Raw genomic sequence first — 21,947 nt, 5'->3', positions numbered from 1 at the left:
GGCCTGTAATTGGGAAAAATGAAGTAATCCCCATGGATGGATATAACGGGGAGTCATTTCAGTTGTGATGATGGGAGATGTGGAAAGGGTGACGGTGTTTGAGAGGTGTGTGGCGGCAGGCTGCGTGGCAAGGGCAGGGTAGAGGCAGGAGGGCCCTGGCGACCAGAGACGCAAGCTTACCACGGCAGAACCTCCTCTAGCAGTGGCTTAGGTGCAGCAGGAGCCCCAGCCCCGGCTGTTAAACACATCCTGGAAGGCGCAGGCTCTTTCCTATGAAACTCGCCTCAGGAGCTGGCCTGTGCAGGGACCAGAGCAGACCAGGGGAGTCGGCCATCTGCAGAAGCTACTTTCTTGCCACTTATAAGAACTATACCTTAGCTATATTTAGCAGGATAATTTTATTTGACGCTCTGGTGAGGTGGCCCAAGCAATTTCTTGAGCTGCTCCTCTGAGAACACCTTGCTTCTGAGAATACCAGGCTTTTCCCCACCACCGTGGCAGCGCAGACGGGAACGGTGGCGCACGTGCACAGTGTTTGTGTGCTCTCCCACTGCAGTCCTCCAGGTCTTGTACACAAAAACAAGTCACTTGGGCACAGTTTCACCCCAAAAATTGGAGATAATTTATTAAACGTTATCACTGACTGAAAAAAGTCACTAATGTCTCTTATAATAAGTTAATGTTCTTAACAGAAAAACCCCAAGCCATAATTACTGCATTTGCTCAGACTTAATACATTTACTTTAACAGTACGGTACTCAATAGGTTCCCCTTCACAGAAGGGAGTTTTCAACCACACCACAAGCCTTTGAATCTTCCCCACTGCTCACCCAGGCAAAATAAAACTCCCTGGATGGCAACTTCGCAATCTAGCATCCCGCTTCTCTCCTCCACGGGTCCCAGCAAACATCCATCCACCTTCACCGCCAGCAACAGCGAGCTGGTGGCAGACAACACGCAAAGCTTTACAGCCGCAGCCCAGGGCGTTCTTCAGACGCGGCTGTAGGGGCAGAGGTCTCAGCACGACTCCTCTCAAGCAGCTGATGAAGCAACCTGGGCAGCACAAGACTTCTCTAACCCACGCGGGGCTGCGTGGACACGGGCAGGGCAAATGTGGCACCTGACAGAGCGCTGAGGCTGCATACGCGGATGCAGCTCTCCCAGCGCCTCCTCTGAGGGCGGAATACCGAACCCTGCTCGCTCTGCTGACACTGCATTTATCGCTTCTCCTTCATCCCACGGTCTTTGTGATTCTGTTCTAAGGGCAGGACAACAGAAATGCAAGTCCTTGAACAGAATGAAACTGCTAAAAAAAAAAGTGTCCGGGGGACAGCACAGGAATTTTGAGTGTCCTTCCCCACCGCCCTACACAGTGCTCACGCAGCCCTCCAACGAGCTTGGCTCCCCTGGGGCTCGCTCAGACAATTCTTACCTTAACATACAGAACACTTTTTGCTCACTGTTATGTTTCAGTTCCTAAATTATTAGTGCTTATGTGAAAGGACAAACAATTCTAGAAACTTTCTGCAGCCGAAGCACTCCCAATCATGGACCCAGGAGTGCAGCCCCCAGGGAGGCTCCCCAGACACGGCAGGTTAAAGCCGCATGGCTCCTCCTCCTCGACTAAAGACTCCTTGCAGCCAAAGCATAGGAGAGCTCTGCAAGATTTCCAAGCAGGAGTCAGCGTCCTAAGCTACTCTATTCAGAACGTTTTGGGAGAAATCTTCTTGGCTGTCTGCCTTTCATGCCTGCTCTCACACCCCCAGCCCTGCCACCAAGATGTACAAGTCAGCAAGCAAGATTCAGAATTAAAAAACCTGTGCGCTTGACCACACATACTCCCCGCTACCAGAAACGCCTCTCCCTTCTCCACTCGCCAGCTGCAGCATTTCACGCCACTGAACACGGGTCCATCGCACACCTCGGGAGGCAGCTGCAGCCTTCGGCAAGGGGGGTGACAGACCCGTGCGCGCAGCAGCTCTCACGACACTATGGAAGCACACAGCTCTTTGGTCATTAACAGCAGTCAAAGCCACCGGCATCACATCGCCAACCTGTAAAAATAAACTCTCAAGCTAGATAGCTGCCCAAACCTTGCAGAAGCTGGCCCAGCCCACCCATCCACAGGACCAGAGAGAGAAACCAACACGCTGTTTTGTTACTCAGCAACCCCTATCATCCTCCTGCTTCCTCTCTTCGTCCTCTTCTGTTTCAGTTTTAATCTGGGCCACCCCAAGGCGGTAGAGAGCATCGCGAATTACCACCTCCCCAGGCTGGCAGCTCTGTACGATCTCCTGGATCTGCCGATTCACAATTTCCCTGCTCGTGAGGAAGTCCATGAGGCGGTTGTAGAGGTAATAGTGCGTGGCGTTCTCGAAGGTGATGGGCCTTTGGCGGGTGTTGCTCGTTTTGCTGTCGTTGATAGCGGCGATGATGGCGCTGTAAGGCTCCAGCTCTCGGCACAGGGAGATGCAGTGGTGCCGAGCCGTTGGATCTCGGTGGCTGTTCTGCTCCGAACCCGTGTGAACAATTCGGCGTGCTGACGACTTGGTGATTGGGTGCTGAAGAGAGTGCTCAGCCACAGTCATGTCTACGCTGTAGTGCTGGTCTAGCAGTTCAGGGCAGGACACATACTGAGAGAGAGAGACACACACACACACCAGGTAGAACAAGAAGCAACTTCCCCACAGCTAAGAACAAGACAAAACTAGCGTTTGGTTGAACTCCAACCAGCCCTATGATCCAGGACAGAGGGAGGGTTAACTGATTCAGGCTTCCCCTAAATGCCACAAAGGTGGTTCTGTACATTCCCTCCTCGCTTGTATGCCCTCAGAGATAATCCCAAGGCACTGGCAACCCTCTTCCTCTCCCATTTCTCAAGTAATAGCAGTAGTTTGACAGAAGTGAGTTGGTATGTCAAAATAAGTGATGTGCTCCAGAGTTCATTATTTGAACTGTTACAATGCACTTCCAGCACAGCTCTTCCTATTAAGGAGCACGAACCTAATACAACGCTCCAAGCAACACGTAACGCTTTCCGTTACGCTCAGAAGCTACGCACTGGCAAAGCTGTGAGTCAGGAGACACTTATCACGTCAAATTATCTTGAGGCACAATACAGGTTACATATACTTTTTTCTTTTTTTTATTTTTTATTTTAAGTCTCACTTGAAACTTTTCCATATTGGACTGGCATAGCAGAGTGCAAAGGTGGATATAACTAACCGTTGGAGGATCCATGGGGTCAGAGAAGCAGCCCTGGTTTTTCCCCCACATCTGGGAAGTCAGGCCAGGACAGCAGAGGTCTGCACACAGTGCCACTGAAGAGGCTATATCAACAACATACACTGGAGGCCAGTGACGGGAGGAAACCAACAAGTCCACATGATCCCGGGCATTTTCTCCTCTTACTATGTACTTTGAGCCACATACAACCTGGAAAGAAAAGGATTAACACCAAACAGCACAATAAAACCGAAAACTTACGGAAAAAATATAGTCTTAAAAAAATTAAGCTTCCTTTCAGGTATTCCAGACAATACAGTAACCAGACAGTTACTTTTTTCTAAAGATATTCAGTTTCCTCCTCATACACATTCACTTTATCTTGTTCAGGAAGAGGTGATTTTCAACTCCACCTCAGCAGCAACATCAAAACCAGGCTTCAGATCACTAGTCGATCTTGAAATCTCCTGCAGGACTGCTCATACTCCAAGGCCCCGAGGCAGTGTCTTTCATTCCCAAGGCTCAGAGAGGCCCACTCCATTGCTTCTATTCAATGAGGGAGTTCCACACTGGTAACTCAGATAATAGCGAATAGCAAGGTAAGAAAAAACATTGCTGACTCCAGCTTTCCTTACCTGATGTGGACACACTTTGTAGATTTTCCCTCCTGTGTGATCAGCAGACGCTTGTGTGATGCTTGTCCCATTCTGTACAAACTCATAGAGCGCCAGGAGGGAGTAGCAGAGCTGGTCCTAGAAAAGACGGGCCCCAGTGAAAATTTGTATGGACTTCTCCAGAGAGGGAGAAGGCTGCAGGCAAGGTCTCCCAAATCCTAATTTGCACTTCAGCCAATAACTTCCTAATCCCACACTCAGCATCGTGAGGACGACAAGCAATGACACGATGCTGAGCCTGTGACAAGGTAATTACAGGCTTCCTTTCTTCTAGCCCACAAAGGTTCAATTTATTTCACCATGTGTAAGTTATCCTATAATCCACAGGCACTCACTTCTAACCCACCCCTGCCCTTAGTGCAGTCAGATGAGAAGTTAATTAGCTAGGATGGCAAGTGTGAATGAGGGAAAGACAGTGTAGAACAGCTCCACTCCTGTATGTGGGCAAACAAGCCACTACCTTTGTATCTGAAGCCTCCCAGGGGATGCCACACTGTGTCAGAAAGCTCTGCAGCTCTTCCTCGCTGTAAGAGCTTATCAGCTCAAGCCTGAAGTTTTCTTCCTGAAGGAGCCTCACCAAGGCACTCCCATTACCTGCAAAGGCAAGAAACAAGTCTCAGCACTCATTCTCAGGAAGGGAAGTCACCAAAATAATTTCTTCTGAAGACTACAGAGGCCGAGACCGCACAACCAACTGCCAGCAAGAGAAAGCCGTGAATAGCCCTATTTCCAAAGCACATCACAGCCCACACTTCTCTCAAACCTTTTGCTAGTGAGGTCACCAGACTGAGCCCAGCAGAGCTGCAGACTCCATGAGCACTTGTCCACCCTGTCGTTTGTAACCTTCAAATGACTGGTTGGAGTGACGTGAGGATAAACAAGTGACAGAAGAGCGCAGAGAAATGTGACTGCAGCCTGTGGACTGAGCAGCTCCAGGCTCACCCCTCACATCTCCTCCCTGGTTCTTCCTCTGGAGCTCCACTGCCACGAAAGCCCATGCAGCCCTTCTGCAGCTCAACCCTCTAAAACAGCTGCAGCCCTGTCTGCAAAGCCAACTCATACACTTGTTAAGCTTGCAAAGCCAGTTTTCCTTCTTATACCTAACACCTAAACTGTTAAGGGAACCGGGTGCTAACTAAATTTAGCTCTCATACATCTGAACTTATTCATCTCATGGTTTCTTGTTACGTGCAGTCAGTGCCCTGGATATACTGAATGTTGACAACACTGATCAGGACTAACACATCTATCTCCTAGTCTTTTTTCAAGTTCTATAAAAACTTATTCACCCTTTAATGAGATCATGATATTGAGATACCAAGCACTGCCTGCAGCTTTCACAGTCCAAATATCAGTCTAACATGAAACAAATACCGACTGGCATTCACGTTGTGCATGCATCCCTCTGCAATCAGGCCGTATCTCATTTGGGGTGCAGTGCTCTCATGTCCCCCACGTCTCAAATGCATCAGAGTACAGCAGTGCATTCAAGCTTCACTGAACTGGCCAAAGCTCAAGCTGCTACGTATCCTGAGAACAGCTGAACTCACGCCAGCATTCTTGCCTTCTCTCAGCAGACATAACTTTTAGAGAGTCATGCAATCTTCAATTCTCAACTCTAAACATCACCAAAAGTCTAAAATCACTGCCACGTAAAGCACTCCCTTGATAAGCACAACCTCAGCAGTTACCTGGCACTGGGTGTGCATCCAGGTTCTTGTCCTTCTCAGTATTGATCACCATCGCTCCCCTCATCAGTGGAGGGAAGAAAGGAGCAACAATAGAGGCATCAAACTTTGTGATGGGGATGCTAGAAGGAAAAGCCACCTGCTCAATCACCTCCGTCTCCATCGTGGACCAGAAGTCTTCTACATTCACTTCACTTGATGGCAAGAATTCTGGCCAAGTAAACTAGAAAGAGCAAGAAACACACTGGTCAAATACAAATAACCGCAGATCACTTGACAGTTTTGTGTCAGCCTCATTCAAGGCATGAGGACTACCCAGGAGAGTGCTCAACCCAAATATAACAAGAGGACTCGAGGCTCCTAGAGTTCCCCACAATCACTTTTCGTTGGGTGAGAGTCAAAACCATTTATTTGACATAAAAGCCAGACATGCTGCATACTACTAGTAGGCCTTTTTTCCCCATTAGAGGAGACCACCTCAAGGAAACTGCTGTTGGGGAAATAAAAAAGGAATGCCTTCGTGTCCAAGGAAGAAGGCCAAGTTCAGCAACTTTCATCCAAGGTCCCTACTGTCAGAGGCTGCTGGACAAAAGCTGTGGTCCAGGGACAGAGAATCTTGTTTTCCCCAAACCATACATCAACACCTCTAAGAGGAAGCGCAGGCATCACCACTCCAGCCACATCCTCTTGCCAGGCATCAGCAGAAAACTGCTCGCAAAGGTCTCGTGTAATTATTGTGCATTACGAAGACCAGAGTCAGCAAAAGTCATTACGATCTGCTTTGAACATGAACAGGATATGAAGTTTGTGAAAAGCCTACCTCTATATTTTTCAGTGCCAGGACATTTTCCACATTCCTCTGGGCTATTTCCACCTTGGGGGTTATGCCACAGATTCCACAGATCATATCATTGTAATCCCGGACTGTTAGGCATTCAAAGGCCCAGTAGCCATTGCACAGCAGTTCCTGGAGCTGAACCTGCTCATCAGGGCTCAGGCTTTTTTCTGAAAAGAGAACATGCCACTGTTACAACTTTCACTTCCTAAAGTCAGTGCAGAGGTAGTAGAACTCTCCTATGCAGAATAAAAACAAACCTGTCCTCCAGAGAACTGTTACAAAGAACTGGTCACAGAGGTACTGATGGGTTTAGGAGGTGATTTAACAGAAACGTACCACACTAGAATAGGTGAGGTTTGCCTTTTTATAACCTAACAATCATCAGCAGGTCACAGTTTGCTGTAAGTGTTATAGTAAAAAAAACAAGAAGGAAAACCCACCAGTTTGCTCCTGAACAGAGTCGAGAATATTGCCAACAGCCACTCTGGGATCCTCTCCAAGTTTAATGTGGTTTCGGATTGCAAACAGAAGATCCAGGCTCACTAGCAACTTGTTACCCACATTGAAAAGGCCTGCAGTTAAAACAAGACGGTTATTGTCTGTTGGGTTCCAGCTCTTCCTCACGAAGAAATATATTCCTTACTGATACACAACATACTCATACAAGCAAGGTTCAGAGGATAACAGAAACATTTGGATAGTGCTTCTGCGACTGCTCCCTCTGCATATTAGCAAGATTAGCTCCTTTCACAGACTTGCCTTTAAATTTAAAAAGCTACAAGGAACAGCAGCCAATCCATCTCCTCAGCTCCATGCTGCCTTGCAGCAGGCCCGCAGTGACTGTCACTCAAGTCTCACTAGTCAACACTGAGAAACAGCGCTCTGCAGAGTGTCTTTGACTGTGATCTCAGGGGTTGCCTTGCAGAACTCAACATTTATCACTTACACAGAGGAGACCTACACCGGTGAAGCAAGGCAGAGTCTTCCTCATCAAAGCATTTATACGTGTTTTTCCTCACAAATATAGATTTACTTGCAGAAGAAGCAGAAGAATAGCACAAGTCAAAAATAATTCAATACACTGCGGCAGGGAATAGGCTTTTCTCTGCAAAGACAATGCCCTGATCCAGTCCCAAGGCTTCTGAAGGGTTTATAAACTGTAGTCATGCTGGAAGTTGGTATGCTTCCATTTTTCCTACCTGTGTAAATATCAGTGAAGCTATGGAGGGCCAGACACTGCAGGTTCAAGCACACTTTGACCTGAGCTGTAACCACCTGTAATCTATTAGCTGTCAGCAGCCAGCACTCCTGAGGACCAGCAAGGGAACTGTAACAGACAACAAAAGATGACTCAGAGAGTCAAGCCAACAGCTTTTTCAGTCCAGTCCTGCAGTAACTTAAAACGTTCTGGTTGAGATGAGTTCATTAATATGTCAGTCTAAGCCAGTTCACATTATTTCACACCAGAAAAAAAAAAAAGTTACATTTTAAAATGGATTCCCCTGGCAGAGTCAGGTCACTGCTCACATTCTTTTAACAGCACTACAGCATCTCCCCAGCTCCATACATTGCGCACGCAGTATTTGAGGGGTGGAGAAAATCTACGGCCCCAGCTGCCCCAGGAGAAGTGTCAGCCCTATTGCTGTGGGACAACAAATGGCGACCAGTAACACATTCTATCCAACAGCCCGTCCCTGCACACACAAAGACTCAGAAAGGCCTGCTCCTCTACAGCTGCCGAGGAGGAGGTTCAGACAGGAAAATGCCAGTTGCACCCTAGTGGCAGAAATATAGCTGTCCACCTGAGAAAATAGGAATCAAAGTCAAAGCTAGCTCCCTCCCGCTGGCAGGGGTTTAATTAGAGCCTACGCAGGCACATGGGAGAGTCCCACATGCAGAGCATCACAAAGCAGCCCAGCACAGAAGCAGGGATTTACAGTGCACAGGTTGGTAAGTCACAAGGTGAGGGACAGGGTGCAAGACAGCGCTGTTCTGCAAAAATTACTGAGTATAAAAAGTATCTCTGCTGGAAAAATCTCAATTAGTACTAGCCTGACCAAAGCAAACATCCCTAATTGGTATCAAGAGAATCTTTTTCGTTGAAGAAAGAAATACAACAGTAAACTACCCAACATTTTGCTGTGGGAAACATTTCAACTCATGCCTTCAGCAACAGGAGGGTGTTTGGCAGACTCATTGAGGAGATATCCTACGGGCTTTTATACAAATCTAGTTAAGGTAATCTAGCCTATACACTGGTAGTTTCTGAAAGTCCTTTAGGTTTCAATTTGGATATTTGTTCCAAAAAAGGATTCACTCAAGCCCACGCTAAGCCATGAAAAGAAGGAAAACATCATAAGCAAAAAGATCCACACAGGAAATATTCAGATCAGGAAGAGAGAGAAAAGGGAAATCACATAATGCACATCTATAATCCCACAAATTTGCCTCTGTCAGCCTCAAAACATCAGAATGGAAAACAAAGAAGGGATGACTAATGAAAAGACTCTCTTTCAAGACAAAAAAGTTACATCTAGACTTAGCAGTCACTCTTTGATCAAGCCCTCCTGCTGTACGGAAATGGTAACTATGACAAACTACACTGCACAGGAGAAACACAAACAGCTTATTGCTAACCAGCTAAACCCCTTCCATACACGTGTAGCTTACGCAGCATCACTTCCACCAGCTTCAGCACCAGGGCCTAAAGCAAATATTATGTCAGGCATGCTTGTAACATAGAATATTAGCACGAGGTTGAAAGAGTCACAAGTCTAAAACAGAATCTTACTTCTGTCCCCCTTTGAACAATGGGCTGTTACAGAGGAGGCACTGCGCAGATGGAGACTCATAGTAGTTTGACCAGGAGGTCTGCTCTATGGTGACTGTCTCCTCACTCACGTTGGACAGGATGAGCCGCGAACTGTTGAGTTCATGGATGAGCGTGAAGACCTCGGCCAGTTCCGATTCATTCTCTGGGATCTGCATTACCTTGCGCAGCAACTGCAGGGTGGATTGACGCTGGATCTCCTTCTGGGAAGGGGTTAGGGGCTCGCTGGTGTTCAGCACATCAGACTGACCTGGACTGGCCTCCTACAACGCAAGTCAAACACTCACATATTCAACTAGGCAAGCATGGGAATGAAACATTAAGAAGCCCAAAGAAGTCATAAAAGGCAGCAGAAACACAGTAACCTCTGTACCCAGTAGACTTGACTTCTACTCCACTGCTCAATCATTGACCCCAGACAGTAGCTTCAAGCCTAAGTTACTTCACCAAAAATACTTTATTTACAGCCCAGCCTTTCAGGAACTCCTGTAATACTGCTAGACCATCATAGATTTGCCACTAAACTGGAGTGTTAGTGCAGAGATGGAGGATCAAGAGGGTGAGGACAACCACCAACAGGTATATAAACACTTCAATAATCCTGGCAATCGTCACTGCCTTTCTCCCTAGGTTATCAAGCACATTCTCCCATATAACGTGCTCAGACAGCCACCGCAGTCTGCACGCCTCTCTGGAAGCTAGAGGAGACAAGTGCTAAACGAGAACTAGGGACTGCAATGTATGAATACACTAATCAATCACAATTGATCAACTATAGTCCTTAGACATACACCCCGCAACACACATATGCTATCAAGACAAAATGTACAAGCACAGGAGAATGAAACTCTAGGAGGCTCAGAAGAACAGCAAGAACGCAAACAGGCTAATCTGTTTAATCACTTAAACTCTTCTGCCAACATTTCAACCTGTTTTTCTGTCTAGTCTAGCAAGGAGATAAATGATCAGTCCAAAAGCGCAGAGACGACAATGAACTGTGTGATAGGAATGTTAAACAGATCTATAACCAGAAAATAATAAACTAAATGAGGAAGAGACAAGCCACATGCCTCTCAAAATGCAAGCTGAGCTAAGCACACTGCTGTTCCTTACACAGCTGCTTATGTGTGAGTTTCACACAGGCCATTTCAGTTTGTTTGTTTTTTTTAAAAACACTACACAAAGTTATGTTCTTCAAAATAAAAAAGGCAAGTGGAAGAGTCATATTACCACACAGACTAAAATGTAGTCTGTCTATATGCTGAGTGGGCATTTCAGCTAAGAACAGGACACCTCCTTTTCTTATTTAAAAAAATTCTCTATGAGAAAAGCTAACCTTTGAAACTTCAGATGCAAAAAATCCACAAACAAACAAAAGTCAGAATTCATTATTTACATTCATGTAGAACAGCAGACAACTGAAAAACATCTTTTTACAACAGAAAAAAATACTACATCCAGAAATAAAGTCAGGCTGGAAGTAAAGTTACACTACAAACCCCAAAAATAGGAAGCTCTAATACAAGATGCACTAACCCAACTGGCATTAGCCACAAACTGGTCACAAAGCAGAGCATACTTGGGAGTTTCTTGATGAAGTCTGAAGTTCAACAAAGCCGACAGAACAAGTGTGACTTTAGGGGTGATTTCCCCAGCACGTACCAACACATCGTAAGCGTTTTTAAGCTACAGAGACATCCAGTGGTAGAACTGAGCGCACTCAGTCTCATTCTCAGCCCAAAGCACCACTGTTGCAGAAGTTGGACAGTACAAACATCGTCACAAGTATTTTCAATAGGACATTATTCTGTTAGAAAAGCTTACCATAATGAAAAAAAATTAACATGTTCCCACGGGCACTTGCCAACTAAGGTACTTCCCTGCCCACCCCACAATAGCCATTTGATAAAACAAACTATTCTGAACCTTACCAGGGATTTTGCTGTTTTCTCAGCCCTGTCTTTGGCAAGATTGTATCCGCAGCTTGGACAGACTCGTGGCTTGTGCCTGTTTGTATATACGTAACTACAAGAGGGGTTCTTGCATTTCCCTCTGCCACGTGATGTTGCCAATCCCAGATCCTAAATGACACACAAAAAGATGTTTGCTGACCTTGACTTTTAGGTGCTAACAAGATTCTAAAAAAGCCTGCTTGAACATCATATGCATTTTCACCACTTTATAACACCTCATTTAAAGGTCAAATAGCAGGCCCCGTCACTTTGCACAGAATATTTTAACTGGCACTCAAACATTTTGGCACCAGTTCCAGAGACCACAAACACTCACACATTAAGCTAATTCAGAAACCACTGATCCTCCCTGCTGAACTCAAGGAAGGGATGGGGATTATGTTAGGACATGAAGAAAAATCCAATTCTTAACAAGGTCCCAAACATGACTGCAAGAGCGTACAGTCACCCTGGATTAGGCCAACAGATGACATAGAAAGTACGGATTGTCTCACATCTTAATGTATAAGATACATTTCTGCAAATCAGTAAAACAAAAATCACAGAACAGTCTCATCCCAGAGATGACACTCCCCACAGCATAAATCAGACCATCCGAAAAATTCTCACCAAAGTTACGGTGCAGCTGTACTTGTAGGAAGGGAATATGTCTGGTTTGACCTCCACTACTTTAACCTGAGACGCCCTGCTGGTCAAAGCACTGTGGAGCTAAAGATCAAAAGCAGAAAAAACACCACCCATAAGACACCTACTACTGAATACATACATCCTGTAAGCAATATCCGTTAGCATTTTTTACCCCCAGGAAATCAATTAACATTCATTTAACGTCAGAGGACTACAACACACTGTTTTGCATACTAAGGCATTACAATTCAAACAGAAGTATTCCAGCACCTTGGCATACTCTGTCATATTTCACAGGTGAAAGACTCAGTATCGCATGTTAGATTATCAAAGCACTGGCAGATCCTCAAAACATGTTCTGGAAGTAGCTGGGAGGTTCTCGAAGCAGCCAACAGAAGGATTGTCCAACAGCATCTCTCAGTTCAGTTCCTACGCTCAGCCATCTAGCATTCGTGCTGCTTCCGAGCCATCTCGTAAGAACTGTCAGTCACATATCTCATCATCATAAGGCTGCTACATTTTTATGTTCTATTTCTCATCACTCAAGTCATATCCCTCATCGGTGGAAAAAAAAACCCCACAGGATAACAATACGCATTTGAAGAACAAACCACAGGTACCTTTTCCTCCTCGGCACTTGGTGGCTGCAGAATCGACTGGCCCAATTGTTTCAGCGTACTGGGCTTCAAGCCTGATGTTCTCACAGGGGAATGCTTGTCTTGAAGGAGGAAAAGGATGCAGCAGGTTAGACATGGGTTAGACAACAGGTCCTGTTTCATTCTGACGTCTTTGCTAAATGCCACCATAGTCACGTGAGATTTTTTTCCTCTGAACCTGAAATGACCCCAGCAGGTGCTTCATGGCCCATTTACCTGCACTCCCAGTTAGAGAGAGTATTTTTTCCTGGGGTAGGTCACTATCTCCCTTCAGACATAAATTATTATTTGACAGAGACCACTTTAGTGTGGTGAGGAAAGACAACCACTCCCAAAGCATACCGGAGAATACTGCTTTTACCAGTATTCACAAAGGTCTGTCTGTTGCTAGGCTGCTCAGTGCTGGCTTCTCTCCCCACGCTGGCCGGTGCCGGCAGAATGGCTCGCATGGGTCTTGCTGCAGCCAGCAAGGAGGGCTTAGGTCTTGGTTTACTCTTTACTTCTTGTCCTTTGTGTGTAGCAGCTGGAGCATCAATTCTGAAAGACAAGAGCTACAACTGGAAAAAATTCCGTGGTTTCCCCCTCAACTTTAATTTTCTTCTCTTCCCTGAACTGTGCTTTATTAGCAAAATAATCACAGCTATTTCGGCAGCAAGGAGAAATAGCGCTAAGGGTACATCTGCCCTGTGACTACAATTTAATTGTCACTTTAAAAAAAAATTTGCTCTAATGGACAAAACAATCTCAAAGGAATAATCCTGAACTGGCAGAAAACAGACAGTAAACAGAACAAGTCTTAGAGGAAGTACTGCCAACAGCCTTCAATTTCTTGGATTCGTCTCATCAGCGCACAACAGACATCATACGCTCCCATAACATATGGAAAACTGACTCACCCCGTTGGCTTCTTTGCAGAGGCATTTGGACTCGGCACCTCAGAAGACGGCGGCATCCCCAGCCCTACACTATCTTTTTCTGCCTGCTCCGAAGAAGAGTCTCCTTGCCGTTGGCTCTCTTGACCCAGCATCACTCCAACAGCACTCCCTCTGTCTTCAGCAAGCACGCTGTTCGCAAGAATGTGAGCCTCAGAGATGATCACTTCCTTCCACTCCGTCTCCTGCATTTGCCCTCCAACAGGCACAGCATTCAGCAGCTGGCTGACAGCTTCAGAGCTTTCCAAGACAGACTTGGAGGTACTCTCGCTAACTGCTGCCGGTTCTGTGAATACTGACTGTTGACCTCTTTTAGCTGCCGGAGTTTTAAGAGAAGTGCCTGAATTTGGCTCAGATTTGCTTTTTGGTTGCTTTTCCTGGAAACAAAGAGATAGGCACATTTCAGAGCTTTAGGCTTTCACAGATAAGTAAGTTCCCTTCACATATGTCAGGTTCGCCATGGCCTATTCAATGCTCGATCAAAACAGCAAAATCCTAAGTGTTTAAGCAGTAAATTGTACGAGAGCAGAAAGCCATCATCTCCTACGACAGCAAAGCCCCTGTTAACATTTTATCTAGCCTCCTGGCCCTTCATGTGTTATTTTTAGACACTGTTTACTTTGAAGAATCAGTCTTTCTTAAACTCCCTCAAATATCACCATTAGCATCAACATCACAAACTCACCCACCACCCTCTGTAACAAGGACCCACCTCCTACGCTCCCCTTTCACAGCTTCAGCTCTCTGACACTGTCTGTTCTTCCATGTTATTGAGGAACCAAAGGGATAGAGAACTTTTATCTTTTGGATACGTGCATTCAGAAAAGCATGCATTTGAGCGAGTCAGGAAACAGAGGATTACTCAGGAAGGTTTTTTAACTTTGAGAAAAATGTTACCTTCAAGACTAAGGCTACAGAAGCCATGTATTATGGTTAACGAAGGTACAATGGAACACTGAATCTGTGATATGCAAAAAGACATCAGAAATGGAATCAAGAGTTTCTGGCATGATAAACACAGTTCTCAGCTCTCTACAGAGTTCATACTCAGAAGGATAATCTAGGTTTTCAAAAACAGACATCTTCTAACCTAGTACCTTTTCTTTCTAAGGAACAGGAAGGTATGTATATATTTAGTTTCGTTTCTACTGATGTTATTACCAGTTAAAAAAACCTGCTGGTGCATGTTTTTCCCAAGGCACGATACCATAAAAATAAGTTAAACTGTTTATGCAAATGTGGTCCCAGAAGAGCAGAATAAAACGGAAAGCCAGAAAGAAAACTCCCTCTAAAACCTTTCAGTTCTAATCAATGTAGGATTTAGCAGGAACAGGCATGCCATATTCAGGCAGAAACACGTTTTTGCAGTTAGCCACCTACTTCAACAGGTTTACAGAACAAAAGCTAAGAAGCCATCATCACTATTTGTATCCTACCACATAGGAAGCCCAGCCGTCAGCTCTGACATTACAGTTTGTAGGCTGCCTAAAAGAGTTCTTGCCCCTAAATGCTTAATGGATCTAGACAGAAAACAAAGGAGGTTCAGAACAAATCCACATAAAGCCACTACCTGTCAATGCAAATTTTTACACTGAGAACATCCTTTAGCTTGTGCCTGAGGAGCCTTGTTTCAGACAGAAATTTAATGAATGCACACCTCTTCAGATCTGACTAATTACCATGACATGGCCAAGGTTTAAGGAGCAAGTGGTTTTTGCTGTATAGAGCTAGTAGAGATGCCAATAACTTAAGCAGAGTAGGTATGGTGTGGAGAAAGACTGTTCTACTCAAGCTTCACAACTCCACCAACACCTGGGAATTTCCTTCCAGCCAAAGGTCAAAACACCATGAATGATCAGACACACAGCCATGAGTCAACAATACCCAACAGCGCTTCAGCTTCCACTACATCAACTTTATTAGCTAGCTCCCAAAGGATCATACACCTACTACAGTTGAGAACTGTTCCTCCTTTCTGTCAAAAAAACGATGTTGAAAGACCACAGAAAACCTCAATTTATAGAAGAACTTCAAACGCAGACAAATTACCACAAACAAATGGTTCAACCAAATCCCGGAGCTCAGCTAGGGCTGTAGCAGGAAGAACAGGCAATGCCTTCCAGTCACAGCCACCAGAATGCAGGCAGAGGGCCAGAAGAACGTGTGTCCTCTCAATGAGAGTTACCAAACGCAGCCTCATCTATTCTCACACCATTACAAGTGGCATCTTTACCCAAGGTGTGGTGATTTCAGATCTGTCTCACCTTGGCCAAGTGTCCTCTGCAATGGTGACTCGCTCCAGCACAAGCAATGGAACACAAGTGCAGGGATCAATTCTGGCATACCTGACCTCCTGTGCTAGATCTACAGGTCTAGAAACATCACAGGCATTCACAAAACCAGCACTTTTTGTCTGAAAATTAGGGAAGGAAAGGCATATTTACCTTTGGGATCCATTTCCCTCCCAGGAAGTTCCCACATGTTGGGCATTTTGGTGGCTTATGCCTGGTGACGTAAGTGAAGGAACAGCCAGGATTGGTGCAATTTCCGTGTCCCCTGCGAGTGTAGGTGGTTGTCTGAAACGAGAGTTGTCAAGAATTTCTCTACAGAGCTGAAAAACACAAAGCTGTGCTCATCGCTCCCTTTTTCCTCGTAAGCACTTTACAAACATTATTCAGCAAATCACCAGCCCTCCACTATTATTCCTTATATGATCAACCACCACACAGCTGGATCAGAGTGAGTCAGCACCATAACTACTTGAGTCTAAATGCTCAGTCTATACAAGAGCCTTCAGTATTACCACAATTTAGATCGAATCGCAGAGCAGAGATGAACAATGCATACAACCTACTGGAGAAGCTCACCTTGCATTTACAGTGATGTAACAGTTCTCTTGTGAATAAGAAAAAGTCACAATAAGATGGTATAAAAATGATTCGAACAGCAGTCCACAGTGAGGCAAGATGTGATTAACAGACTTATGTCAACGGGGTGACGAGGCTTGAGGACAAGCACTCATGATGCAGAGGCAGTTTTCATCAGTAATTTGTTGTTGTACGCAGTGGTCAAGTACTCCCCGGTGCTTTAATGTAACTTGCTATACACTACTGTAGCACCAGCAGCACCACTAGGTGCTGTTTACAAAAGCAACTAAAGCAGAACCTGTCATCTTTGCCAGGACAAGTGCATTAACACACTGAGTTTTTGTCAGCACAGCACTTCTCAATATTCTGTACCCAACACTCCCGAGGGAGCTGTTGTGCCGTAAGTCCCTAACTAGGTACGTTTTTTTCTAGAAATGCAAGTGCTGCTGTTAGTTGTCTCAAGACATGAGACAATTTAAGCTAGACACTTCTCCTCAGGAAGAAAAACCTGAGGTATTTCCATTCGCCCTAAGGCGCCCAAAAGAATATCACGCTATGCACCACTATAAATATCTGCAGTGTTCCACCAGCTGGAAGCATAGAGGACCTGGAAAACAGGATTTGATGCTAGCTTATACAACACTAGGAGCTGCAGTGCTGACTGTACAATGAAGTCCTACAATGGCTGCAGAAATACAGGTGGCTGGAGTGGTCAGATTAGGGAAATAAAACCGTTCTTCCTCATGCAACGGGCCGCACCACCTTTTACATGGGTTCTCAAAACCTTAGGTCACTGCTCCTCTCCTGTCATGTGGCCAAAGCAACAGCCATCCACAAGACTGGGGAGCTCACATGCTCCTGTCACAAGAGCAGATTCTTGCCCTTAAAGGGATGGACACTGACACTTTATGAAGACAAATATGCATCCAAGTAGAGGACATAGATGGCTACACAGACCCTGAAAAGGGCAAGACAGAAACTGCTGCTGGCCAGATGTGCTGCGATAGCATTATCTACTCCATCTGTTTCCAAGAACTCCTTAAGGAAGAAGGCAGCAGAAACAGGCCCGTATAAGACACCCTAGGAAGTCAGAGACCCCCATCAGTATACACAAGGCATAAAACCAGGGAAAAGAAATATATCAACTGACACGAGGACTCCAAATTGGATTATCCTCAAAAACTGGACCATGATCAAACCCTTCCTACTCTAACATCTTTAAGACAAACCTATGGTAATATATCCATACCTTAAATCCATACGTATCCATATAAGACTCTGAATTTCTTACCAATTTAATTGACGCTGGATTCTCCACAACAGAATGAGCTGGCAAAGGTAACATAATGAACTGTGTAGCAGGTGTGGAGGAGCTACTCTCTTCAGTATCCTAAAATGAAGCCAAAGGGAAAATACATGCAGAAAACAAAAGACACGGTGACCTGTATCCCACCCTCTCACAAATGCTACCATTGAATATATGTCTTAAGGACTAATGAGACCAGAGAGCAGGAAAGAAGAGCGATCATTTCAAAAGCAATGGCGTTACCAGGTCTGCTCTGGAAATTACCAAACTCTTCACAGCTTGAAACTGAAAACAGCAGATCCAGTTCTTCACAGAATAAGGTTTTCTATAACCAATTCCTAACACCTCAACTTAAAAGGACTCCCTTCTACCTCTCTGCAACCAAGAAAACAGCTATCAGGAGCACAGAGGTAACATTTTTTCTCTCCAAAATCTTGTAGTCCAACTGCGGAACCCACCCCAAATACTGTTGTAAGAAATAATTTAAAAAACCTCAAGCAGTCATCTTAAGACACAAGTGATATCAGCATATGGCAGAGTCAATCTGCAAGCAGAGACGCTGCCATCGCCGAGTTACAAAAGCTGCCACGTCCCTCACCACTGAGCGTAAGCACGCTGGGCGATACAGGATCTCCTGCAGCCACCAAGGATCTCAAGTAAAATGTGTTGAAACAGCACTCGGACATTCAGGTGATAGGCTGACAGGAGGCTGAGTGTCACTAGAACAACTTACCTTCCCAGTCACCACTGTCACCACAGACACACCATCGGAAACCTGAGGACGGGCCACAGCGATGCTCCCGTTCGAAATGTCTGTGGAGCTGCTAACTAGAGTCTCTTCAATAACTACCCGAGCTGTCTGATACGGTTGCCCTTCTATTTCCAAAGAAGCCTCATCCAAGAGGATATCTCCAGCCACTTTCTCTGTCACAGGCCCAACATAGTGAGAGAGAACTTCTGATGCAACCACTTCTTCCACAGCATCTGGCTGACCAAAGGAAGCAGTCTCTTCTGCCAGTCCTTCGATGGCAATGCACTGCTCAGAAATGCCAACGTGGCTCGAGTCCACAGAAAGGACGTTTTGCACAGCATCGCAGGAGACATTTGTGACATTGGTGGAAGCCGTTAACCCTTCGGAAGCTGCCTGACCCTGTGTCACACACAGTTCCAGCGACTGCCTGCTCCTGTCCTCTTGAAGAGTGGTTTTGGGAATAATTATATAATCTGAGCGAGGAAGAATCTTACGGAAACCTGGAATGTCTGGAACTACTGCAGTTCGAGAGGACACCTTGGAGTTCTGTTGGCAAAAACAGAGTATGGAATAAATGAATACGAGAAAAGGAAGAGATTCAGTTCGCAATCCTGCTATTTCAGTGCCTACAGTTCAAATGGTTTCCTGAGGTAGTTTGCTGGGAATTTCTCCACACAACAGAGCCTGCAGAATCCCTCTCAGCCCTGGTTTTATCATCCACTTTACCATCAATCACCCTGATGACATGACACAAAAGTAACTACTATCCCTGTCAGCCAGTACTAGACATATCCGTCCTGAATTTCAAAACGTTATCCTCTGACTGAACCGAAGGCAAAAGCAAGAGGCAGTGGCCTCACGCGCTGCTTCGTTATAGGCTGTCCTAAGCAGAAATACAAACTGGAATCTGCAGTTAAGTGACTCTCCCACACACAGTGCTGTGTAAGCAGTTAAGCACCTCTCTCTTCACACAACAAAGAACTGAAAGAAAGATGACTTACCGGGTCCAGTCCCTCTTTCTCTAGCTTGGCTTTCTCCAAGTAATAGCTTTTTTCAGCCACACTGAGCAACCTCCAGCTCTCACTGATCTTTTTGTTGATTTCAGATTGAGGGAGGTGGGGGAGCTCTTGCTGTACTTTCAAGTAAATGTCATAATAGTAGAGGAGGTAAGCAGATCTGAAACACAACCAGAGACTGAAACCTTAATGTCATTCTACGTAAATTTCTTTGGAAAAAGAAATCCACAAGGTTTACGTTTGTCTCAAGGTCAAATGACAAGCACACCACACAACATTCAATTCTACTTGTAAATGAATTTTTTAACCAAATGAGAACCAAGATTCTGAGGAGAACCTCTGAAGTAAGGAGAAAGAGCCTAAGGCAAATTACTCTGGGGTACACAAACTTTAGATCGAGCAACGGTAGCACCCATAAAGGCAAGGATGTCAGAGCGGGCCCAAAGTGTCAAGCTAATTTTTTATATATGAAGTTTTACACTATGAAGTGTTCCAAGTGCACTGCGAAGTTCACTTTTATCAGAAACAAGGAAAACTGCTCCCATACCCTACACAGGTGTTAAAGGAAGACATAAAGAACGTACCTAGGCTTTTTGGCTTTTTCTCCATGATCGCCAGTACTTTTATATTTTTTCTTCTTCTTAGACGGCACTGGTGATGCGTAAGTGTAAGTGCCCTCTATTTCCTCCATTACCACAGTTACTTCAGTGCCATCATAGGGAGCCTCCATTGCTAAAAATACATATTTTACATTATGTACTCACCAAGTTAGACAACATTCCTCCCAACAAAGACTGTTCTTAATCACCTTTGCAAACCGACAGCATCACTGGCATGTAAGATTGACTTCAATTAACCAAGATAACTACATGGTAGCTATTTATCTATTTTTAGATGAAAACATCTTTATTACTATGACCTCAATACCATCGGTTCAGTGCAGACACACCGCACCTGCACCTAAAGGCTGCTATTTCCCAGGAACCTCTCAGATAAGTTTGGTAATCTAGAAGGAGCCTTATGCCCAGCAAGCAGGTGTCCAGCGACAAGAGATCACGGCCGCGCTCACAAAAGCGAGGCCGGAGGCTGAATGAGCGCGGCAGCCTCATAATCCTCTTACCCACCAGAAGATCTCCGGGGCTCCTCGCTTACCAGCGATGACAGCTCCAGCAGAGAGGACACAGGAGATAAAGAGCAACGCTACCCGGGCTCAGGTGCAGCCCACCCGTGACCCGCCCCACGCAGTCGCTAATCTCGGCAAGCCAAAGCCCGTTAAACCGGGGCCCGGTCTCCCCCACAGCGCCCGAGGCGAGGGGACGCGGCGGGGCCCCCTTCGGCCCTGGTGAACCTTCCCCCCGGCCCCCCCGGCCCCGAGGAAAGGCCCTGGCGCCTCGGCCACTCACCGGGCAGCACCGGGGACGAGCGGTCGGAGAGGCAGCGAGCTGCGGTCACGTCCCAGCCGGGGCGCAGCGGCGCGGTGGAGGCAGCGGCGGAGCTACGGGCCAGCTGCATAGAGAAGAGCGGGCGGACGGGCGAGGCGGGGCGGGCCGCTCCGGCATGCTGGGCCGGCTGCCAGGCCGGGCCCGGGCCGCGGGGCGGGGCGGAGCGGGAGAGCACCGGACCCCTCGCCTCGGCGGCCACCCGCCGCCGCCGGAAGTGCTGGCGGCAACAGCATCCGGGTCACGGCGTGAGGGCCGGCGGGGGCGGGGCCACGCCGGCGGGAAGGGCGGGGCCGGGCGCCGGGGCGGGACGGTGGCCGGCGGGGCTCAGTCTTCCCGCGTGTGCGCGGCGTCCCCTGGCGTTGTGGCGGGCTCCTGTTCCCGCCAGTTCTCCTCAGGGCGGCGCGGGGAGGCGGGAGCGCCGCGCCATCAGAGCGCAATTAGCACAGGGCTCAGGCCGCTGGGGCCGGAGCGCGCGCTGCAGGAGCAGCGCCGGATGCTGGCGTTTCTCAGTGGGGCGTTCATAGCATCACAGAATCACAGAATCGTTGAGGTTGGAAAAGACCTTTAAGATCATCGAGTCCAACTGCTCACCCAGCGCTGCCAAGCCCACCACTAAACCATGTCCCCAAGCACCACATCTCCCCGGCTTTTAAATACCTCCAGGGATGGGGACTCAACCACTGCCCTGGGCAGCCTGTGTCAGGGCCTGACAGCCCTTTCCGTGAAGAAATTTTTCCTAATATCCAACCTAAACCTCCCCCGGCGCAGCTTGAGGCCGTTGCCTCTCATCCTGTCGCTTGTTACTGGGGAGAAGAGATCGACCCCCGCCTCGCTACAGCCTCCTTTCAGGTATTTGTCCATTCTTCATGTGGGTGCTCTGTTCACTGGCACTGTTGTTAAAGGGAAATACCAGATAAAAGGACACCCAAAATTCAGATCCAGCTGAAAATCCCAGAAAGCTCAGCACCCCTCGAGGGAGGCGGGGGCGGTTCCGCAGCCAGCCGGCCCTACGGCCAGCGCTGGGACGCCTCCGGAGAGCTCCCTGTCACGAAACGCGGTATCGACCCAGGTGGAATAGCCGCTGCAAATATTCACGGGATCTTGGGGTCCCAGCATCTGTTT

At 46.7% G+C, this 21,947-nt stretch overlaps 1 protein-coding gene across 1 annotated transcript; it reads right to left on the bottom strand.

Annotated features, from left to right (window-relative positions):
- Positions 1 to 655: 655 nt before the first annotated feature.
- Positions 656 to 20,977, bottom strand: HMGXB3 (HMG-box containing 3). The gene is made up of 20 exons (XM_082324339.1): positions 20,787 to 20,977; positions 19,968 to 20,115; positions 19,369 to 19,543; positions 18,350 to 18,913; positions 17,602 to 17,700; positions 15,888 to 16,019; positions 13,408 to 13,820; positions 12,873 to 13,048; positions 12,476 to 12,573; positions 11,838 to 11,936; positions 11,187 to 11,336; positions 9,217 to 9,518; positions 7,625 to 7,752; positions 6,866 to 6,997; positions 6,408 to 6,592; positions 5,591 to 5,810; positions 4,360 to 4,493; positions 3,861 to 3,977; positions 3,226 to 3,435; positions 656 to 2,633 (listed from the first exon to the last, which is right to left on the bottom strand). Exons 1-20 carry the CDS (start codon positions 20,893 to 20,895, stop codon positions 2,163 to 2,165), a joined length of 4,062 nt encoding a protein of 1,353 aa, XP_082180465.1. The 5' UTR covers positions 20,896 to 20,977; the 3' UTR covers positions 656 to 2,162.
- Positions 20,978 to 21,947: the final 970 nt, after the last annotated feature.

The sequence above is a fragment of the Platalea leucorodia genome, assembly GCF_965183815.1.
Source record: "Platalea leucorodia genome assembly, chromosome: 11".
Lineage (NCBI taxonomy): Eukaryota > Metazoa > Chordata > Aves > Pelecaniformes > Threskiornithidae > Platalea > Platalea leucorodia.
This window is presented reverse-complemented; position numbering and strand designations above follow the sequence as displayed.

What these genes read in the sequence shown, in the direction of transcription:
- HMGXB3 (XM_082324339.1), bottom strand. Translation starts at nt 20,895, where the DNA reads ATGCAGCTGGCCCGTAGCTCCGCCGCTGCCTCCACCGCGCCGCTGCGC. An exon ending in TTGTTCAAAGGGGGACAGAA is followed by an intron (nt 7,753 to 9,216) that starts GTAAGATTCTGT and finishes TGTCTGTTACAG; the next exon opens with TTCCCTTGCTGGTCCTCAGG. An exon ending in TGGCACTGAAAAATATAGAG is followed by an intron (nt 5,811 to 6,407) that starts GTAGGCTTTTCA and finishes TGCTCTTTCTAG; the next exon opens with TTTACTTGGCCAGAATTCTT.